Here is a 22,555-nt window from a genome sequence, read left to right as displayed (position 1 = left end):
AATATGAAGAGTGATATTTTAAAAAAATTAAAGTCTATATTTCTGAGTGTCTCCCCTTAATAAGGTTCCTAGTCTGGCTGAATGTGTGAGCTACGGCCATCTCCATAAGAGGCATAGAAACTTCTCATATTTCTATTCCAGATACTTTGGAATATGAACGCCTATCTCCTCAAAGTCTCTCTCACACAATGTGCATTTCATACACTTTCACACATGTCATTTAACAGATATCTTAAGTCTAGCTTTTCCCACAAATCTTGTGCAAATTCATGTCCAGCCATTTTCTCATTGTGCTGCACAGACAGAAACTTCATTTTATCTCTGTAGATTTGTTTTCATTTCCTCACCTCAACTGTTTTCTTTTCCTTACTTGCAGTCGTTTGCATGTTTTAAATTTATATTTCGGACTCTGAATATTTGGTGTGCACAAGATTTAGTGAAAACAGGATTTAGACAAGGGGATTGCAAAAGTCACTTTTAACAATTAATCCATTACAACCAGTGGAGTCCAATGTTAACGGAAAAATGTGATATATGGTCCTAGGATGCTGAGGAATCTTCCTGGATGAAGAATAAAATAAATTCTCCCGTCCCGTGCTGTCTTGTTGGGGAGTGGGAGAGAGTTAATGGAGAAAAGTTGCTGGATCAGAGCTGGAAGGGGTTTAGACTGAAAACATTTTGTTACTCCTCTGGCACCTCTTTCTCTGCCCCCAAGACTGAAACAGGGCGCGCTACGCAATGCTTCCAGCTAGCGAATGCGTCTTGCCAGAGCGCTGAGGTGAAGGATACACCATAATCCACGGTGGTTGGAGCAGAGCATCACTGGGTGCCATCTAAGGCAAGGCTCAGTCTCAGTGCATTGTCACAAACTGCTTTGCAACCCAGAGTCGTCAAGATTAAAGCTTTTGGGACTCGATAAAATCAGGTTCAGAAAACATCACACTTCTTGGGGAAACAGCTCAAATTAAACATGCCATTTCAAGTATAACTTTGCATTCAGACTATTATGCTCTCAAGAACAAAACGTTTCTTTCTCATTCTCAAATATCTGGCTGCCAGGGAAAACCAAAAGCTCTCTCAAAAGCACTCGGGAAGCTGTTTCTTCAGACAGCTCACAGACCACCACCAGCTCTCAAACTAGTAGCGGAGGAGGGAATCTGAGAAAGGCCAAACTTAATAAAGCGCAGGAGCGCAGGAGAACGCAAGTGACGTCTGACGTAGGCCTTCCCGCCGCAGAGCATAACGGGAGGAGCGGCGGAACGCGCTAGGGGCGCGCGACCTCTGAAAACGGAACAGATTCTGTGGAAGACTAGAGCGGCGCTCTGGGTACTGTTGGCAGCTTGGGATTACACTCCTCTTGTGGAAACAGCATTGTCCGCGCGGTAGGAGCCACCCCCAGTTTTTTCGAGTCACTCAGTGACGCAGTTCCTGAGCGCGCCAATGAGGGGCTGGCTGGAGGGCGGGCTCTTCAAATTTGAATTCCCAAACTGTTGTGGGTGTCGGCGAACCTCGCGGAGGAACTGAGGGTCACCTGAGGCTCCGCTGCGGGGCCTGGAGCTGACTTGGGTGGGAGGCGCGAGCCCTGGGATCGCCCAACCCACGCGAAGCCAAGCCCGGACTGCCGTCTTCTAGCCCTGTCAAGCTCTTCACCCAAGGTATGAACTCCTTTCCCCGACCCCCTCGCCTCCTGCCGCCGGTCCCCTCTGACGCTGAGAGTCCCAGCCTCTCAGCGTTTTCACCCCTTGTGGGCTTTTGTACATTTTTTGCTGGGTGGGGGCGGGGGGGGGTCTCACAACTGCTTCATTCGTTGCGTGCATAGTTGTTGCGTGTCTACTACCGTTCAGGTTCGTTTCGATGGTGAACGCTCTAAGCTTTTGTTCTAAAATCACTTCTAGTTAAAAACAAAAACAAACTAAAAAAACCCAAACCAAAAAAAAAAAACCCTTTACGTTAAGAGTGGTTTCTGTACATCACTGCCCTTGGACCCTAAGATCCACGGTGCTGTAGAAACAGTTGATCCATCGAGCTCAAGATTTCTTCTGGTTTAATTACACATCGGTTACAAACATACCTAGATGTTAATAAAATTATCTAGAAAATGGTGGGCCCCTTCATCCTACTCTTCAAAGTTAAACACTATTCACAATTTGGTACACTTCCAGATTTTTTTCCCTATGCTTATGCTCATGTGTTTGACAGAAATGAGATTGTACGTTCTCTTCTACTCTTTCCTTTTTAAAAATTTAATATATTAAATATAATATAATATATAATATAACCTAGTATATTAAATATAATATATTAAATTAATATTTAATATATTAAATAGCTATTTTCTATGTCAGTACGTATACGGAATATATCTTTTTACTGAATAAATAGAATTCAGCTCTATGGATGTAGCAGAATTTCGTCCCGTAGTGGTGGAGATCTAAATTGTTTATAATAATTTGTCCAATACAAATAATTTGTTCAGTAATAATTTGTTAATGAACTGTATAGTGTTTGTGTAGGAACTTGGGTCTTGAATTCAGATTTAGGTCCTGCTCTTAATCATGGTCAGTGTGACCTTGGGCAGGTTATTTAACTACCTGTCTGTGCCTTAGTTTCCCCATCTTCAAAACTCTCCAGAATTGCTGTAAGGTTATGTGGTATCTGATTACATGCAATAAATATTGACTGTTACTACCACTTATATATTTGCATCCTTAATGTAGTTGTTTCTGTAAGAAAAAAATTTAGAAGTGGAATTTCTTGGTCAATAGCATACACACCTATATTTTGAAATTGAACTTTTCCAATCTGATAAGCAAGAAGTCCCATTGTTTAAATTTGTATCTCTTCCTTTATTAGTAAAATGAAGTGTCATTTGACTCACTGAGTGGCTTTTCGTGTGCTTTATTAATTGCCTTTCACGCCTTTTGGCCCTTTTCTGTGTTGATCATTTTCTTAAAATTGATTCATTTGGTCACTTTGAATGTTATTTCTAGTAATTGAGTTGAATCAATTCAACTTCATTATGTTGAGTGCTGGGGGGTTTTGTTTGTTTGTTCCCCTCCTCCAAGTGTATATGCCAGTTAACTTAAAATTCCTCTCATTTTTTTCTCATCTCCACCTCCCAGTTTTGGTTAGTGTGCTTTGGGATTTTTTTACCCTTTCCATCATCATAATAATAGTTATTATTACTGCTACCCCTTTAATAAATTCCTGGAAGAACTTTTCATGTAATTTGGGGAAGAAGAGTAACAGTTACATTGAGAATCATATCCATGAGGAAAACTGTAGTTTAGCCTTACTTATATATTTATTTATATGCACTATAAAGTGCTCATAGCTAGCTTTTTCATATAATGGTTTTCTCATGCCTGAGTCTTTATTTTAAATAAATAGCATTTTTTTCTTAGTGCATTAGCATTTGTCAGTTTTTAGAATAAATGGCAACAATTAGATTTTCCAAATAGTTTTATTTAGTGAAGCACAAGCATACCAGTTTAGAATTCACCTTCTCTTCTCTAGTCCAAGAAGGAACTAACAATTTCTTGTTAATGACCTCCATCTCTTAGGTCAAGTGTGTTTGGCCGTCAGGATACTCTTTTCCTCAACTTGAGAAATGCCTGTTACTGGATCCCCATCCTCTAACATCTGTCTCTTCTTCCATCAGAGTCTGAGCACCATAATTTGTTTTGTTTTGCTCCTCTGTTAACTAGGAAGAGAATGGGACCTTAAGGGTTTGGCCTCTACCTGATTTCCTGATTTTCTTTTGTATCTATTCTACAAAGCCTCTGTGGTCAGAAAATCCTAAGTAATTTTTTTTCCCTCCATATCCTCTCTTCCACCAACCACACTGAAACCACAGACAACTATTGCCAACTCTTTTGGCATCTGTTGAGTTGCTATTTATCACATAGTGGGAAAGAGAGACTCCTAGGAATCTTAAACCAAAAAGGTTTGGGGGGGTGGAACTTGAAGTTTTCCAGAATCCTGACTACTCACATCCATTCTACTACATATTTGAATTAGAAGGGAAGAGATTGGGCAACATGAAAGAGGAGTTATATGCTGGTTCTTCAAACTGTTTAGTGGGACCATAATTATCCACCTTTAGGTAAAAACAGTAATGTGTGTCTACTACAGATTGGGCCTGTTTTCAGTTTGACTAGTTCATTTGCATTTTATACTTCCTGTTGAGCATTTCATGAGGTTGTGAGGAATTGAGATTGTGTGAACCTATACATACTTTGCCAATTTTTAGTGTGCAGTTGTCCCAGTTTATTCATTTTTGATTTTGAGAGTTTAAAGTGAACCACTAATGAGTATTTTAACTCTCAGCACAGGATTCCTATCACTAGCACATTGCCAATCACATAAATCTATGCATTATTGGTATATATTTACTGAATTAACATCCTGTGGAAGAATTCAGTAGTTTTTGTGTCACAGGACTAGATTGCCAAGATAGCCTTCTTTGTCAGCTCTTGTTATTAAGGAAAAATTTTTTTTTGTCTTATAAATTATTGGATAAGCTACTATTTGTGAATGTATTTATTATTTTTTTATTTCTTTTAAGCGTAACATTATTCAATGTTTTTGTACCACACCGAGTGTTCCATGCAATCTGTGCCCTCTCTAATACCCACTACCTGGCTCCCCCAGCCTCCCACCCCCCACCCCTTCGAAACCCTCAGATTGTTTTTCAGAGTCCATAGTCTCTCATGGTTCACCTCCCCTTCCAATTTCCCCCAACTCCCTTCTCCTCTCCATCTCCCCTTGTCCTCCATACTATTTGTTATGCTCCACAAATAAGTGAAACCATATGATAATTGACTCTCTTTGCTTGACTTATTTCTCTCAGCATAATCTCTTCCAGTCCCGTCCATGTTGCTACAAAAGTTGGGTATTCATCCTTTCTGATGGAGGCATAATACTCCATAGTGTTTATGGACCACATCTTCCTTATCCATTCGTCCGTTGAAGGGCATCTTGGTTCTTTCCTCAGTTTGGCAACCGTGGCCATTGCTGCTATAAACATTGGGATACAGATGGCCCTTCTTTTCACTACATCTGTATCTTTGGGGGTAAATACCCAGTAGTGCAATTGCAGGGTCATAGGGAAGCTCTATTTTTAATTTCTTGAGGAATTTCCACACTGTTCTCCAAAGTGGCTACACCAACTTGCATTCCCACCAACTGTAAGAGGGTTCCCCTTTCTCCACATCCTCTCCAACACTTGTTGTTTCCTGTCTTGCTAATTTTGGCTATTCTAACTGGTGTAAGGTAGTATCTCAATGTGGTTTTAATTTGAATCTCCCTGATGGCTAGTGATGATGAACATTTTTTCATGTGTCTGACAGCCATTTGTATGTCTTCATTGGAGAAGTGTCTGTTCATATCTTCTGCCCATTTTTTTGGATATGATTATCTGTTTTGTGTGTGTTGAGTTTGAGGAGTTCTTTATAGATCCTGGATATTAACCTTTTGTCTGTACTGTCATTTGCAAATATCTTATCCCATAACGTGGGTTGCCTCTTTGTTTTGTTGACTGTTTCCTTTGCTGGGCAGAAGATTTTGATCTTGATGAAGTCCCAAATGTTCATTTTCGCTTTTGTTTCCTTTGCCTTTGGAGATATATCTTGAAAGAAGTTGCTGTGGCTGATATCGAAGAGATTACTGCCTATGTTCTCCTCTAGGATTCTGATGGATTCCTGTCTCACGTTGAGGTCTTTTATCCATTTCGAGTTTATCTTTGTGTATGGTGTAAGAGAATGGTTGAGTTTCGTTCTTCTACATATAGCTGTCCAGTTTTCCTAGCACCATTTATTGAAGAGACTGCCTTTTTTCCACTGTATATTTTTTCCTGTTTTTTCGAAGATTATTTGACCATAGAGTTGAGGGTCCGTATCTGGGCTCTCTACTTTGTTCCACTGGTCTATGTGTCTGTTTTTTATGCCAGTACCATGCTGTCTTGGTGATCACAGCTTTGTAGTAAAGCTTGAAATCAGGTAACGTGATGCCGCCAGTTTTATTTTTGTTTTTCAACATTTCCTTAACGATTCGGGGTCTCTTCTGATTCCATACAAATTTTTGGATTATTTGCTCCAGCTCTTTGAAAAATACCAGTGGAATTTTGAACAGAATGGCATTAAAAGTATAGATTGCTCTAGGCAGTATAGACATTTTAACAATGTTTATTCTTCCGAGCCAAGAGCATGGAATGGTCTTCCATCTTTTTGTGTCTTCTTTAATTTCTTTCATGAGTGTTCTGTAGTTCCTCAAGTACAGATCCTTTACCTCTTTGGTTAGGTTTTGTCCCAGCTATCTTATAGTTCTTGGTGCTATAGTAAATAGAATATTCTCTAATTTCCCTTTCTGTATTTTCATTGTTAGTGAATAAGAAAGCCACTGATTTCTGCACATTGACATTGTATCCTGCCATGTTACTGAATTGCTGTATGAGTTCTAGTAGTTTGGGGGTGGAGCTTTTGGGTTTTCCATATAAATCATGTCGTCTGCGAAGAGAAAGAGTTTGGCTTCTTCCTTGCCAATTTGGATACCTTTTATTTCTCTTTGTTGTCTGATTGCTGTTGCTAGGACTTCTAATACTATGTTGAACAAGAGTGGTAAGAGTGGGCATCCTTGTCGTGTTCCTGATCTCAACGGGAAGGCCGCAAGCTTTTTCCCATTGAGGATGATATTTGCTGTGGGTCTTTCATAGATAGATTTTATGAAGTTCAGGAATGTTCCCTCTATCCTTATACTTTGAAGCGTTTTAATCAAGAATGGATGCTGGATTTTGTCAAATGCTTTTTCTGCGTCAATTGAGAGGACCATGTGCTGCTTGTCTCCTCTTATTGATTTGTTCTATCACATTGATTGTTTTGCGAATGTTGAGCCATCCTTGTAACCCAGGGATGAATCCGACCTGGTCATGGTGGATAATCTTTTCAATGTGCTGTTGGATCCTGTTTGCTAGGATCTTGTTGAGAATCTTAGCATCCATATTCATCCTTGATATTGGTCTGAAATTCTCCTTTTTGGTAGAGTCTTCGCCTGGTTTGGGGATTAGGGTAATGCTGGCTTCATAAAAAGAGTCTGGAAGTTTTCCTTCTGCTTCAGTTTTTTGAAAGGGCTTCAGGAGAATAGGTGTTATTTCTTCTTTGAAAGTTTGTTAGAATTCCCCGGGGAATCCATCAGGTCCTGGGCTCTTGTTTTTTGGGAGGTTTTTGATCACTGTCTATGAATTTTTAACTTGCATGCTTCTCACACAAGTTACTTAAAGATACTTGATTTCTTTGATCTGACTGCTTTTGTATTTTCTGTGGTACACTTTTTATGTTTATATGATGTCAAAGACTGATTAGAATAGTTATAAATTTAGTAAAAGAGATGCAGTAAATTGAAACTAGTAATTTCCAAGCATCTTGGTAGAAACGTTTTATTTATTTACCAAGTATTACAAAGTGCAACTATATGGCTCACCACTTAGAATCTTAATTATAGGTGTGATAGTAAAATATATCCATATGGGGCACCTGGGTGGCTCAGTGGTTTGGGCTGCTGCCTTCGGCTCAGGTCATGATCTCAGGGTCCTGGGATCGAGCCCCGCATCGGGCTCTCTGCTCCGCAAGAAGCCTGCTTCCCTCTCTCTCTCTCTCTCTCTGCCTGCCTCTCTGCCTACTTGTGATCTCTGTCTGTCAAATAAATGGATAAAATCTTTAAAAAATATATATATATATATATCCATAAAAGCAAGCTAAAACAAGTCTAAGACCATGTATGCTCAAATACATGATTTCTGCTAAAAATTCTAAATAGTGTTAATTTCTTTTAAATCATAATGAGTATAATTTACTTTAATTTGAGGGTTTTTCAACTAAAACCTCATAGTTAAAATGTTCAGCGGCATAGCAAAGTCAGGACTGGGAATTATTTAACTAAAAATAGAATGAATCTTTCAGCTTTCATTAGGTTGTATCATTATAGCTGCTGCCTTAAAATTTAAGTGCTGAAAAGGAAAAGTGATGTTTGTGAAAGTTAATCTTTTAGAGTCTAATATAATGCAATATGTGGATGTGATTTAATGCTTTTTGAAGCAAATATTAGATTGAAACCTCTAGGACTTGAGGTTCAAGTATGTTTAAAAATCAGATACTCAAAATTCAGTTTTTATAGTTACTAAGTAGATTATTTGGTGAATACTGTTTTTTCTAGAGAAGTAAATTTAATGATCACACTGCTCATCTAAATCAATAATAAAATGAGTCTTTAACAAAAACATAAAACCTTAGATTTGTGAGCTATAGATTATCCAGTTTTGTTATGAACCAATTTTACCTTTTAATTAGAATAATATTATTATTGAAAGCAAATAAATTTTTTTGTAAAGCATTATAAAGGTTGATTTCACATTAAACTACAGGTTCCTCTGGGCCCCTGCTGAAGGTCTACTACCCTGAACATTGTGTTTAACTGACCTACTGTTAGAGAAAATTTTTTTCTACTGTTTATCAAGATGATTGCAACACCTTTGAAATACCCAGAAATTCCTTTGTCTTCAGAGACCTCTTCTCCAAGAAAGAATATGCCCATGCAAGCAATCTTTTTTGACAGCATTCCTGCAGGCACACTTACTCCTGTGAAAGATTTGGCAAAATATCAGATCCCTTTTTTAACATTGAATGACTATAAAAAGAAAAATTTCCTAGAAATGACAAATTTTAATAATAAAAATATATTTCATTCCACCATGCTAGCAGAGGCTACCACCTCTAACAGCTCTCTTGATATCAGTGCTATAAAGCCCAACAAGGATAGATTAAAAAATAAAACAAACTATGAATCACCAGGAAAAGTATTTCAAAGAATGAAAGAAAAAGTACTGCGTGACAAGCAAGAACAAGCATCAGGAAACAGGAGTTTGTTGGAACCACCGAAAAGTGAAAAGAAAATTTTTACTCCTAAAGGAGCTGAGAAAAGACTATTGCAGTATACCTACATCTGTGAAGAAAAGGAAAACAACAAATCATCCCAATCAGATAACAATTCACCAAAAGGTTAGTTTTATTATGTGTTGGTTGAAAGCTATGATGTGTTGTGTTTATTGTGTCTGATACTGTTTTAGGTACTCAGGAAACAAGAGTGAACAAGATGTACAAAAATCTCAACACTTGTGTAACTAGCTCATATTCAGGTGGTGGGAGAGACAGATTTAAAATAAGTAGTTTTTATAGTACAAAAGGAAAGTGCTATGAAAAGAAAAGGCAGAGTAAGGATGATGGGGAGAGTTGCAGTGGGTTGTAATTTTCCATGTGGTGGTCAGGCTGTGGTTCAATGAGAAGATGGCATTTGAGCCAAAAAACTGAAGGAGGTGATAGATACAGACAGAATATTGGAAGAATTGAGAGGGATGATCCACACAAAGTAACAGCTAACACAAATGTCCTGGAATAGGAGGATTCTTCAAAAATTCAAGAACCAGCTATGAGATTAATAAATCATTGAGTGGACAGAAGTGAAGAAGAGAGGATGGTTACAGTCAGATAACATAGAAGCTTTTAGCGAATGTTTGGTGTGTTACATGAGCAAATTAAGGAATCAGTGGCGGGTTCTGAGCAGAGAAATGACAAGATCTGACTTACATTTTTAAAATATCACTTGCTGTGAATTTGATATAGTGCATCTATCTAGGTGAGATAAGGTTACTATATTTATCTTTTATATAGGTATAAAAATGTAAAACCACTTCTAAGGTGTTTTTTGTTGTTTTTTGGTTATGGGTTTTTTTGCTTGAGTATCTATAAGGTTGGAGTGATTTAACTGAAATGGGATAGACAAGGTAGGGAGGAGCTCAGTAATTAAGGTTTTTGTACGTTAAGAATAAACAAACCACAAGAAGTCAAAAAGGAAGAAAAAGCAGAAGTGATACTTTGGAAGCCAAAGAGTCTTTTACTGTATCTAATGCTGCTGATCAGTTAAGTAAGATGAAGGCTGAGATTTAACCATTGGATTTAACAACATGGAGGTCATTGGTGACTTTGTTGAGGGGATTTAGTGGAGTGATCGGATCAAAAACATGATGCAAAAGGGTTCAAGAGAGATTGTGAAGGAGAGAAATTGACAGTGGTAAGTATAGACAACTCTTTGAAAGGAGCAAAGAAATATGGGAGGTATGGTTTTAAAATATTTGAGTTTTGGGGTGGCTGGCTGGCTCAATCTGTAGAGTGTGCAGCTCTCAATCTCAAGGTTTTGAGTTCTAGCCCCATGTTGGACCCAGAGCCTACTTAAAAATATATATATATATATTTTTAATATACATATATATGTATTATCTTTAATGTATAGTGAAAGATCATTTTTGTATGCTATTGGGAATAATCCAGTAGGGAAAGAAAAACTAAAATTGGTAGTATGATAAACTTGAATAGTTAAGAGGGAACAGAATCTATAAGTGGAAGTTTTGGCCTTAGCTGGAAAAATAAACATCATAAATCAAACAAGAAGATAGGCAGTGTTATAGGACTTATAAGAAATGAAGTGGGCAATAAAGTCATCAGCTGAAAGTGAGCATAGGACACTGGCATTAAAATTTGAGGAGGTGGAGGTTTAAATAATACAGGAGAGTAGAAGAGTAAATGGTCTAGGCCTAAATTTGATTTCTAGTGCAACATTAACGACCTATTTGAGACTTGTGAGCATGAACTTAAATGAGATCAGTCAATGTGATTATGAGTTTTCCTTTAACCCTATTTAGCTGCATGGGTGCTGCTGGGGTATAGGCAGGGAGTTGGGTTTTATCAGGATTGTAATTTTATCAAATAGGATGAAGAGGACAAAGGAGTTGAGATATGTATATAAAGGGACCATGAAATTTAAGTTAGTTATACAAAGAACAGGAGACCTAAAGGAGATAAGGAAGTGTGAAGAGTGAAGAAGTGTTAGGTATTATTAGGATAGTCATTGGATTTGAGAGAATGATCTGGAAAGATAGAATGATCAGAATTTGGAACATTTGAAATAGAGACTATAATGAGTTGCAGTAATTGATAAACGTATTTTACATGCACTATCTCATATAATCCTTTCAGCAGACACTATGGGTAGATGCTCATTTAAAAGTCTGGGAAATTGGGCTTACAAAGAGGTTATGTCTGCTCTATGTCTCACAGGGAATAAGTGATGTGCTGAGAATTAATACAGGTACTTATTGGAAAGCCCGTACTCTTTATTATACATTAGACTGTGCTTATATTGTTGTATTTCAAAGACAGCGATCTATTTTGATACAAAAAGTACAGTTCGGGAGAAAAGGAGAGAGGCAAATAATGCGCGGTAAAGCATGTTTTATTTGTTAAGTGGAATTAGAGAGGGAGAAAGGAATAACATTGCTTTGAGAGTCTGATGACTCTTTTCCCAGAAAATGCACATACATAGAAACACAAATTTTGTGTGTAATTTCAGAGACGTTTTGGAGAATCTGCATGGACTTTGTACTCTAAAATAAATGACCAGATTCTATAGCATGTTATATCTGATTGAATTACCTACTTGCCTTTACTCCTTTGCCATGCCATTTCTAGTAGAATGAGTTAAAGAAATAGGAACTTGCCCTTCTTTTATGATACACATCAATATAATAAAATCCTTCTATTAAAATTTTTAAAGCTGAAGCTGCATATTTACTAAAGCATAATCATTACCAGTTTTTGTCAGAATATTTGAAATTAAACATATAAAATAATTCAGTTTTTCCTCCAATTTTAAGTCTGTTATTTCCCTTTTTTGTGTGAAAGAAACTCATTTCTACCTTCAAGAAGTAAAACTAACCATCTAGGATATAAAGCAGAATAAAATGTAACCAATTCTTTTAGTTCCTACTTGCCTAATAGATAAGCCTACCAGATTTTTGTCTTTGAAGTTCTACTAAAGAGATGTCAGAGGCATATAAATTATGGTTATGTCTGCTTTTGAGTCACAACATGGCAACTCTTAACATACAAGCTACACCTTTTCAACTTTTCTTTCACGTTTTAGAAATTTGTAGCAACCAGAAGCAGAATCAGAATTTTTAAGACTGGATGGCACTTCATATATAATTTTAAGATAGACCTCTCTGATTTTTGACAGCACCAGATTTTATTCCAGATCACTAACTTTTAAGTTCAGTAATAAACTTTCGTGTAGAGCTGGCAAGTTATAACATGTAGAGTTTTTAAAAAATTCTTAGCATACTATAGATACAGAGAATGTGATAAAAGCATGAGAAAATAAAAAGGGAAATGTAACTCATATGTTACAGAAGTATACTATATTGATCTAATCATTTTTGAACATAAGTAAACAACTTTTTTTTCTTCTCAGTGACTAATAAAATTCATTTCCTCTTTCTTTAAAAAAACAAAACTCAACCTCAATGCAAGAAGTTCCTCTAGAATCATCAAATAGTACTTTCCTTCTGAAAAAGTAAAAGATTCAATGTCAGCAGGAAAAGAAAGCATCTCTGCATAATTTAACTTATGGTAAAGTGTGTTTTGTTTTGTTGAATGTTCTAGATAATTATTCTCCCTGTCTAGGCATCCCTTTCAGAGAAAGACTGGGCCAAAGGGTGGAACATTCCTAACCTGAGCGCTTCTTTTTAATATAAACAGCTCGATATTATTCTGTTTCTCTCTTTTAATTTCATGTGATTCTTCTTTAAATTTTGTTTTATCTTGTATTTTTTTACAGAGGTTCCATTTCTGAACCAAGAACATGAAAATGTTTCAACTGCTGGATTCTCAAACAAAGCACTACCTAGAGCTCAGTTGGCTAAACAAATTCTTCACTCAAAGGAGAATACATTTGTAACCACTAAGTCTAAAAAGGACACCTTTGTTTTAGGAGGTGTTGATTCTGTCATTGAAAAATCCCAAAATTCTACTCTTGAGACTCTCAATACTAACTGTGTTGTTAAAAATGATGGCCAGTCAGTGGTTTCTGATAGTAAGATACCAAAAGAAAGGACTTCACAACAGGAGTTTAAGGAAGGAAATGAGCACACAATGCCCAGAGAGACTGATGTCCTGGTTTCCATGAATGATACATGTAAAATTGTGCTTGCAACTCCAAGACTTCATATAACAATACCTCGGAAATCAAAAAGAAATGCTTCAAATCATTCTCCAAGTACACTTCAAACTCTTACAAATGAAGTTAAAAAAAATAAGGTAGGACAACTTAAGACAGATTTACATTTATGTTTTTACCCTCATTCTTCAAAAGCTGAGCTCAAGCTTTCATTAAGAGTAGGTTCATTTTTGTTTGTTTATTTTATTATTTAGGTCAAGGCATTGTGCCTAGTGAAAAGAGCAGTGGATTGAAAGCAAGAGACACCAAGTGTTAAGTTTTAACCTTGCTCTGTTACTAGTTGTATAATCTTCAACAATTTATTTACTCTGTTTGGGAATGAACACTGAGTTCCTTGCTGTTCTTAATTTCTTTTTTTTTCCCCTGATTCTTGGAGCACTATTAACTGCAATTAAAATAGAAGGGGGTTATAGCTTCTGAAATCTTGAGAATTTTTCCTATTTTAAAGTAATATAGAGTGATCAATAAAACACTTCAGGCTATCACACTGTGATGCATTAGGATAATTCTCTGAAAGAAGTGGAATGGAAAATAAGTTCAAGGAAAAAGATAGCAACGTAAATTTTCCAATTGGTAAAGATTTGTCCATAAATTTTTTAAAGAATGATAGTGGTATTTAAATTCCATCTAAATTTGAGGGTCACCTTGGGGCACCTGGATGGCTCAGTGGGTTAAATTTGAGGGGTACCTGGCTGGCACAGTAAAGCATGTAACTCTTGATCTTGAGATTGTAAATTCAAGCCCCCTGTTGGAAGTGTGATGTAATAGTTATAGTTTTGGGTTGTTTTTTTTTTTCCTTTGAGATTTAATTTTATTTTAGAGAGTGTGCATGAGGGGTGGGGATGTTTGCAGACAGAAAAGGAAAGAATCCTCAAGCAGACTCCTTGCTAAGTGTGGAGCCCAATGTGGGGCTCAGTCCCAGGACCCCAAGATCATGACCTAAGCCAAAATCAAGAATCCGATGCTCAAACAACTGAGCTGCCGAGATGCCCCTGTAACACTTATAGTTCTGTATGTCAATGTATTCTTTGGAAATTGCATTATTTGCAAATATTAGACTTGATGAAAATTTTTGGATGTTGCTTTAAAAATGTATGAGGTGGGTTGATCAAAAAGTTCGAAGACAACTGTAATGAGAGATCCCACATACTAATTCTGTCATTGCTATAGTGTTGTTTATCTTATTTACTACAAGAAGACCAAGCCTTCCAAGACTCTTACCTGTATACAGTTCTGTACATGCCCTAGTTCTGACCCAATCTGTCTCTCATCTCCAAACACTGCATTGTACCCTCTTGAACTCAAGGTATATCATCAGCAAAATGTTAAAATTCTCAATTTTCTGTGAACATTTCTTAACCTTGTTCTAACCAAAATACAGCTTCTTTTCTTAAATAGTGGCTCTTTTTTCTCCCTTATCTCATATTGTTGGGCCTAAAGATGATAGAATGTATCTCTTTTGTTCCTTATTACTATTTCAGGCCATTTTCCTTCCTTTTCTCTAATACAGCCCCTCCCACCTTCTTTGAAGCAAGTGCTATAGCTCTTGTAACTTTATCACTCCCTGAAACTCCTTGTAGTCCTATATAATACAACTTGCTAGTCATAACCTTGCATTACCATTAAAGCGTTTAACGCCTGTTAATTTTTCTTCTGCTTCTACTTCTGTCATTAACTCTGGTGACACTGACATCCATAGAGATGATCCATCCAGCCTCCTTGAATTCTTTTTTTTTTTTTTTTTTTTTAAAGATTTATTTATTTATTTATTTGAGAGAGAGACAGTGAGAGAGAACATGAGCGAGGAGAAGGTCAGAGGGAGAAGCAGACTCCCCATGGAGCTGGGAGCCTGATGTGGGACTCGATCCCGGGACTCCAGGATCATGACCTGAGCCGAAGGCAATCGTCCAACCAACCGAGCCACCCAGGCGCCCAGCCTCCTTGAATTCTTGATCTTAAATGACCTTTCCCTTAACCATTACCGTCGACCCTAGTCATACTCATACCTTGTCTTTGCCAGTACATTCTCCAGATTCTCACTTTCAAGCATCCTGCTCACACAAACTCCTGCCTTTCCAGGTCATTCTACCCCTAGCACTCTTCCTTCTCCCTCACCATGAATACTCCACCTTACTAAGGTAATCCTTTAGACCATAAGTGCTCTTCTTTCCTCATGTCGCTCTTTACCTTACAGATTCCATGGTCCCATCATTTTAACCATCCCTTTAACTGTTGGACTCTATTGCTTTTCTTTCCATTCTCAACCTTTTTTTTTTTTTTTTAAAGATTTTATTTATTTATTTATTTATTTATTTATTAGAATGAGAGAAAGCCCAATTCCCAAATTATTGAACCTCCTGTTCCCATTACCAAATCCACCAATCTCCCGGCTGCTCTATCCACGTATTCTGCTTCCCCTTCTCTTATAATGGATGAACAGTTTGTGCTCCCTTTTCAAGGCCAATTCACCTCCTCTTACCACCTATAGAACTTTGTCCCTCTAATTATCCCCTCAGTTGTTTTCTGTCTTGTGGAAAATTCCCATTAGCATATAAATGTGCTGAAACATGGCCTGCATTTAAAAAAAGAAAAATGCAAAGAAAAAGTCTGCCTTCCTGTTACTCCCTATCCCATTTCAACTATCACCCCATCTTTTTGTTTCCATTTACTGTAAAACACCTTGATAGAGGTGTTTGTTCTTATTCTTTCTGAAATATATTCTACTTTGGGCATTCATAAATCGCTGTGAAGATTGCCCTTTTCAGGTTCACCAGTGATCTCAAACTAGTAATTATTATTTCTTCTTATTCTGTTGCAGACAAGGGTTTAACACAGCTGAATCAAAACATCCTTCTTAAAACATTGTATTGTTTTTTTCTATTGAATTCCATGATACCTCACTCCTGATTTTCTACTGTCTCACTGGCCATTCTTCTCATTCCAGTTTGCTGCTTCCTCTTGTCACTATCTATAATACTGTAATTCCCCAGAATCAGTCCTTGAAACTGATTCTCTAGTGCCTGCACACACTCTAGAGACTGGATTATCCACTGCTGTAGCTTTACATCCCATTTCTTTACTGATAATTCCTAAATATATATCTCAAGTCCAGAACATTCTCCTAAACCCCACAGTCACATATTCAATTGTCTATAGGACTTCTCCATTGATATTTAATAGGCATCTCAGATTTAATATGTCTAAAATGATTTCTTCCCCCAAAATTTCTCTCAGCTGTGTCCCATCCTGGTACATAGTAATACCATTCCCCCAAATTTTAACTTAGGTTAAAATTTCAGATTCATTTGAGACTCTTGTTTTTCTGTCATACTCCACTCCAGACTGTGAGGAAATCCTGTTGGCTCTTCTGTCCTAAATCTGGCCACTTCTCAATACTCAATCACTACCTTAACCAGGGTACCATAAAATCTTGGTTACTATAATAGCTTAATGGTCTCCTTGCTCCCCGCTGTTGTTCTCTCCATTCTGTTTTTCAGACAGCCAGAATCACCATTTTTTCTTTATTTTTTTTTTCTTCCTTCCTTTCCTTTTTTTTTTTTTTTTCCAAAGATTTTTTTGTTTACCCTAAAGGAAAAGAGAGCATTTGCACAAGCAGGGGAAAAGGGAAAGGGAGAGAGAGAATCTTTAAGCAGACTCCTCGCTAAGCACGTAGCCCCCACAAGGCTTGATCTCATGACCTTGAGATTATGACCTGAGCCAAAATCAAAAGTCTGACATTTAGCTAACTTGAGTCTCCCAGGTGCCCTGCCAGAATTTTTATATAGTCCATTTTCTACCCAGTAACTCCATAAAATATTAAGTCATGTCTCCACTCTGCTCAGAATCCTCCAGTAACTTTTTATCTTTTTATCTTAAGAGAAAACCCTAAGCCTTTACCATCTTTTACAGGACTCTACATAATTCAGTCCTTGACATGCCTAATCTCATCTCTCACTCCCCTCTGTTGCTTTCTTGCTTATTCAAGCTGCTGTGCCCTCTGTGCTATCTATCTGGGGACTTTGTACCTATTCCCTTTGCCTGGAAGAATGTATTCCCAGGTAACCCATATATCCTGTCCCTTACTTTACTCAGTTTTCTGTTCCAAGACCTTCCCTATCATATCTAAGTAAGCATGTCTTGTACTTATTTTTTATAATTATCACTGTCAGACATTATTTGTCCATTTGTTTGGATATAACCATCACCACTCTACTTGCTTCTACACATCCACCCCTCAGCCCCTGTGAGCGCACAGTAGCATACACACACACACACACCAGTGTTTGCTGTAATAGGGCAGCCATTTTGTTTCTTGCTGAATCCTACTGCCTAACAGTGCCTGGCATATAGTACAGGTCAAGAATATTATGCTGAATGAGCATGAATGCACGTTTTGATATTTTATGTAAGCAGGATGGTACAAGATTCTGGAGCCAGAATTCCCAGATTTGTAACCAATCTGTGCCCCTAACTAGCTATGTGTGACATGGGCAAGTTATTTAATTTGACTTTACAGTTACTTTATCTATAAAATGAGGAAAACATTATCTGCCTCCTAGTGTTATAAGGATAACCTGAGTCATTGAATCTAAAATACTTGGAACGTTGCCTAGTATTATTTTTTTTAAATAGTTTTAGAAGATTTTATTTATTTATTTGACAGCAAGACACAATAAGAGAGGGAACACAAGCAGGGGGAGTGGGAGAGGAAGAAGCAGGCTTCCCGTGAATCAGGGACCCCAATGCAGGGATCCATCCCAAGACCCTCGGATCATGACCAGAGCTGAAGGCAGACATTTAATGACTGAGCCACCCAGATGTCCCTTATTTTTTGTTTTTAACATCATCTCCATCTGATTGTCCTTGATCTATCTTATATAGTTCCAAATATCCAAGTGTTAAAAATGAAAAAGGAATTTCATTGCTTGTTTATAATTGAGGAAAAAATAAAATAAAAATAAACATAACTGAGGAAAAGTGGAATAAATAGAAGGACCTTTCATTTTAGCATCTTTTTCTGACTTGCTATAAAACTACCACAGAAGAATTTGTCTTTATAAATTTATAATTTTTTGTATGTATACTAAATGGCTACTCAAATTAGTTATGACTTTTGCTGAATTTCTCATCAGAAATAGTTTAGTGTTGTTACATAGTAGAAGCAATTTCTCAACACAGACATTCACAGAAATTTTCCTCTACAGTAGGATTTTGTCCTAAAATAATTCTCTGAGCTGTTTAGATATTTGCTCTGGATTAGACTGCTGTGAAATATAGATTATTAGTAATCACCTTTGTAGTTTAAAGAAAATTAAATGCAATTCAAAACCAAATATGCAGAAAAAAGAAAAATGCTATTTTTTTTTAGGATAAGAATGATGGTGGAGTATATACTACACAGCTGACTCATATAAAAGTCAGGTCTTTTGTCTTTAATGGATACCTTAGAATTTTAGGTGATTTTTTTTTTTTTTCTTCAGTGGTTGAGATATTTGATATAAGAATATTTGACGGAGAACTGATTCTGGATTGGACAAAAAATTATGCAGTACAACTTCTAATCTTCCTCTTTTCTGTTTTCATTGTATATGAGAGTCTTTACCTTGTTATTATTTAAAATAGAATGTGGTTCTTACATAGATGAGCACTAAATATGTGAGTTTTTTCTTTTTATATGATGTAAATTGATTTTGTAATGCTTTTGCTACAAGTAACAGGAAATATATACTTCATTTTATGCTGATAGGTGGTCCAGCTACAGGAATGGATGATTAAAATCATAAATAATAATACCGCTATATGTGTAGAAGGAAAATTGACGTAAGTATAACATTTCAGTATTTTAATAAAATTTATAAGTATATAAGAGCTGGAAGGAGATGCATCTTCCTACAAAACAAAGACTTTGTAACAGGGTTACAAACTGAAGACAGAAAAGTAAAAGGACTGTGCAGAAGCTTGCCATGTTGATTATAACCAGATTTCTTGTTTTCGCCTGTTAAGTTCCTTTTAGAATAGTAACAACTCAAATTTGTATACACAATGCTTTTTTTTTTTTTTTTTTAAGATTTTATTTATTTATTTGACAGACAGGGATCACAGGTAGGCAGAGAGGCAGGCAAAGAGAGGAGGAAGTAGGCTCCTCTCTGAGCAGAGAGTCCGGTGTGGTGCTGGATCCCAGGACTCTGAGATCATGACCTGAGCCGAAGGCAGAGGTTTTAACCCACTGAGCCATCCAGGTGCCCCTCATGATGCTTTATATTTTAAAGAGCTTCTATTAAGTGGACTGGTGTTCTCTGCTTAATTATATATGGGTAGTTAATATTTACTACATGCATTTCAGTCCAGATTCTCACATCTAAATTGGGACAACCAGATCTAAATTACTGATCCAGAAAAGGAATCAGAATTATTTAACACTTTGCCATACAACTACATATTAAGTAATCATTGGCACTCTCTGGTTCTCCCTAAAGCAAAAGCGTCATCAGGTGAGTGGACTTTGCCTAATTTTGCTACTCTATTAGCACCATTTTCTCTTTTTAAAGACCAGTTTCTTAGTGGTTAAAATAAAATTGTAATAAAAGTTGTCATAAAATAAGATATCACTGTTCAGGGTACTCACCTAGAAGTTTGTAAGTTACTTATTTAAAATCTGTCTTGCCCATTCTATTTCTGCTTGTCTTGGGCCAATGTCCTTAATGTCAAAGAGGTGGTCTTTGTTGGAATCACGCTCCAGCTGCCTTACCATGGGCACTATTATCCTTTATCAGTCTCAGTTTCTTCATCTGCACAAAGATAATAATATTACCTATTCTTTGGGTTATTTTGAATATTAAAGTAGTTAATATTTGTGAGACTTGAGAACAGTGCTTTTGGAGTGCTATTTAACTGTTAAGTAAAATGAAACAAAAAAGCACAGGATCACTGTATTAAAATGTGACTGAGTTTAGTCCCATTTGACCAAATGAAAGGAACTTAACTGTCATATTACCCTTAAAATTAGTGTGTTTATTACTAGTTACCTGATGAATTGGGAATGTTCAACATTTATCTAATACATCTTTATATTTTCTTTCTGTTTTATATTCCTAGCTTCATTTAAGGAAATACAAAGAGTAGATTTATGGGTTAGTGATTTGATCTTGCAGTTTTTTTTTTCCCAGTTGGAACTCTTTTTTTGGTATTTTCAGAAAGGAAGGTAAAAATACTTGGATGGGTAGTGAGGGTAAAAAGACAAAAAGTACTCACAGGATTAGGGGAATCCAAACTATGTAACTGCATGAAAGCTAACAGCTCAGTCCCTGAGGAGAGGGACAGAAAAACATTCTTCAGAAACTTGGCATCAGTTAAGATGAAGTTGCAGGCATTGTCAGCACCATTTAGAGAAGGCCCCTGCTTCTTTGCTAATGATAAATTTTATATTAGTGGTTTGGTTTGGCCACAGTAGTTTCTTATTACATACTCTGAGGATCACATTAGCCAGGCAGTTGAATTCTGCTACAATGTTTGGCCCTCAGATGTTTATAATTAAATGGATAATATTGCTAAATGTTTGTAGAGTGCAAATTTATTACTTTTTATTATTATAAGTTTGTATACTTACATATGTAAAATGTGAATATTTTGGCCTTTAATTTTCTCCTAGAGACATCACTAACATATATTGGCACAGTAATGTCATTATAGAACGGATTAAGCACAACAAACTTAGGACTTTATCAGGCAATATTTACATATTAAAAGGGATGATAGATCGGATTTCCATGAAGGAAGCAGGTAATGACTGTCATTATTATAAATTACTTTAAATGAATCAATTAACCATATTCCTAACAGTGATACCTATTTTTTTTTGTTGTTCTTAGGTGTTTTAAAATTATGGATCAATCAAAACAAAAAATTAAAACAGAGTTGTCCACATTATGTAAAACTATTTATTATATGTGTTGACTATTTTTCTCTGATTTAATCACCCTTAATGACAGTTTAAATAAGTTCAGTGATTTTTAAAAAGTCAAGTGAAATGTTGTTGTGTGAGAAACTGCTTTATAAAGCTATAATTTAGCTTCCTAGTTTGTTGAACCTGCCCAGCACAACCCCAGTCCTGTTATCTAATTTTCTGTCTATGCCTTGCACACAGTAATGTGGCCGAAGAAAAACATACCTGAGTATCTTAAAGGTTGTGATTACCAGCAACAAGTTGTGGTCTCTTGGTATTTTACCCCATTTCCCTATTGCATTCACTCTCCCATCCTCCTTGATGACTATTGCATATTTTTATAAATTTTCAATACCTCCTTTTTTCCTCTCACAGTAGAGGTGCTGGGTGAGGGAGGGGAGCACCTGAGCAATAGAAACAATCAGAAGAGAAGTTTACCATCACATCTGTTGACCTGCTTGCATATGTATCTGCTTTTGTTTATGAATGTGTCAACCTCTCCATTTGTACCGTACTTTCCATTTTCCCTCTTTTACTCAGGGATATCACTCCAGTAATTCTCCCTTATCCTGTCAAAAACAAAAACCCTTTTAACCCCACTTATGTCAGCTACTGCTTACAGCAAAAACAGCTCAGAAGATTCTAATTCCTTGAATTCTTTCCTATTTAAAAAAAAAAAATTCTTTAATCGTGCCTTAAATCACAATTCTCTACCAAACAGACCTTATCGGAGTTACCAATGGCCCCCACATTGCTAAATCAAGTATCTGCTTATCATAGTTATTCATACTTAATCTCCTTGAAATACTTCTTTTTTTGCCTTCTGGATCACCGTATTCAGATTTTCATGCTGCCTTTCTCCCTATTCCTTCTTAGTTTATTTGCTTATTTTGCTCTTTCTTCTTTGCCTCTAAATATGGAGTAGACTTTAGCTCTTTGTATATACATTCTATGATGTGCTTATTTCTTTGAGGCTTTAAATCTCATCTATATGGTAAGCAAATGCTGAATTTATATCTCTTACCAAAAAAATTCCCCAAGCCACTCAACTCATTTTCCATCTGCCCATTTGACATCTCCACTAGGATGTCTGCAGGCATCTCAAACTTGGTATGTCTAAAACCTGGTCTTCTCCCTATAATCTGCTTAATTTGCTTAGGTAATGTTAATAGTCTTCCCCCTCTTTCCTTATTACCAGTGGCTAGCCAGAATGCTTGGAGGCATTTTGAATCTTGTCTCTCTCACACCCACATTTAGTGGGTCAGTACATCCTATTGGCATTATTTCTATAATTTATTGAGAAGCCAGGCCTCTGCTGACCTCTATGGTCCCGACCTCCCTTACCTTTTATCTGAATCATTACAGAATCCTAACTGGTCTCATTGTTTCTTCACTTGTATTTCCAGAGACTTCTCAAAATAGCAGCTAATACAGACCTCTTTAAGCAAGTTAAATCCTGTGGCTCCCTTGCTAAACATTTTTCTGTAGCTTTCC

At 36.7% G+C, this 22,555-nt stretch overlaps 1 protein-coding gene across 2 annotated transcripts in view; it reads left to right on the top strand.

Moving 5' to 3' along the window:
* Positions 1–1,254: 1,254 nt before the first annotated feature.
* MIS18BP1 (MIS18 binding protein 1) overlaps positions 1,255–22,555 on the top strand; it is a 47,301-nt gene continuing 26,000 nt past the window's right edge. For both annotated transcript variants that reach the window (XM_059182012.1, XM_059182013.1), the window contains exons 1-5: positions 1,255–1,655; positions 8,417–9,050; positions 12,721–13,199; positions 18,866–18,939; positions 20,768–20,898. In XM_059182012.1, coding sequence (XP_059037995.1) covers positions 8,510–9,050; positions 12,721–13,199; positions 18,866–18,939; positions 20,768–20,898 — 1,225 coding nt within the window. In that variant the 5' untranslated portion in view covers positions 1,255–1,655; positions 8,417–8,509. The remainder of the gene's footprint in view (positions 1,656–8,416; positions 9,051–12,720; positions 13,200–18,865; positions 18,940–20,767; positions 20,899–22,555) is intronic.

The sequence above is a fragment of the Mustela lutreola genome, chromosome 7 (assembly GCF_030435805.1).
Source record: "Mustela lutreola isolate mMusLut2 chromosome 7, mMusLut2.pri, whole genome shotgun sequence".
Lineage (NCBI taxonomy): Eukaryota > Metazoa > Chordata > Mammalia > Carnivora > Mustelidae > Mustela > Mustela lutreola.
This window is presented reverse-complemented; position numbering and strand designations above follow the sequence as displayed.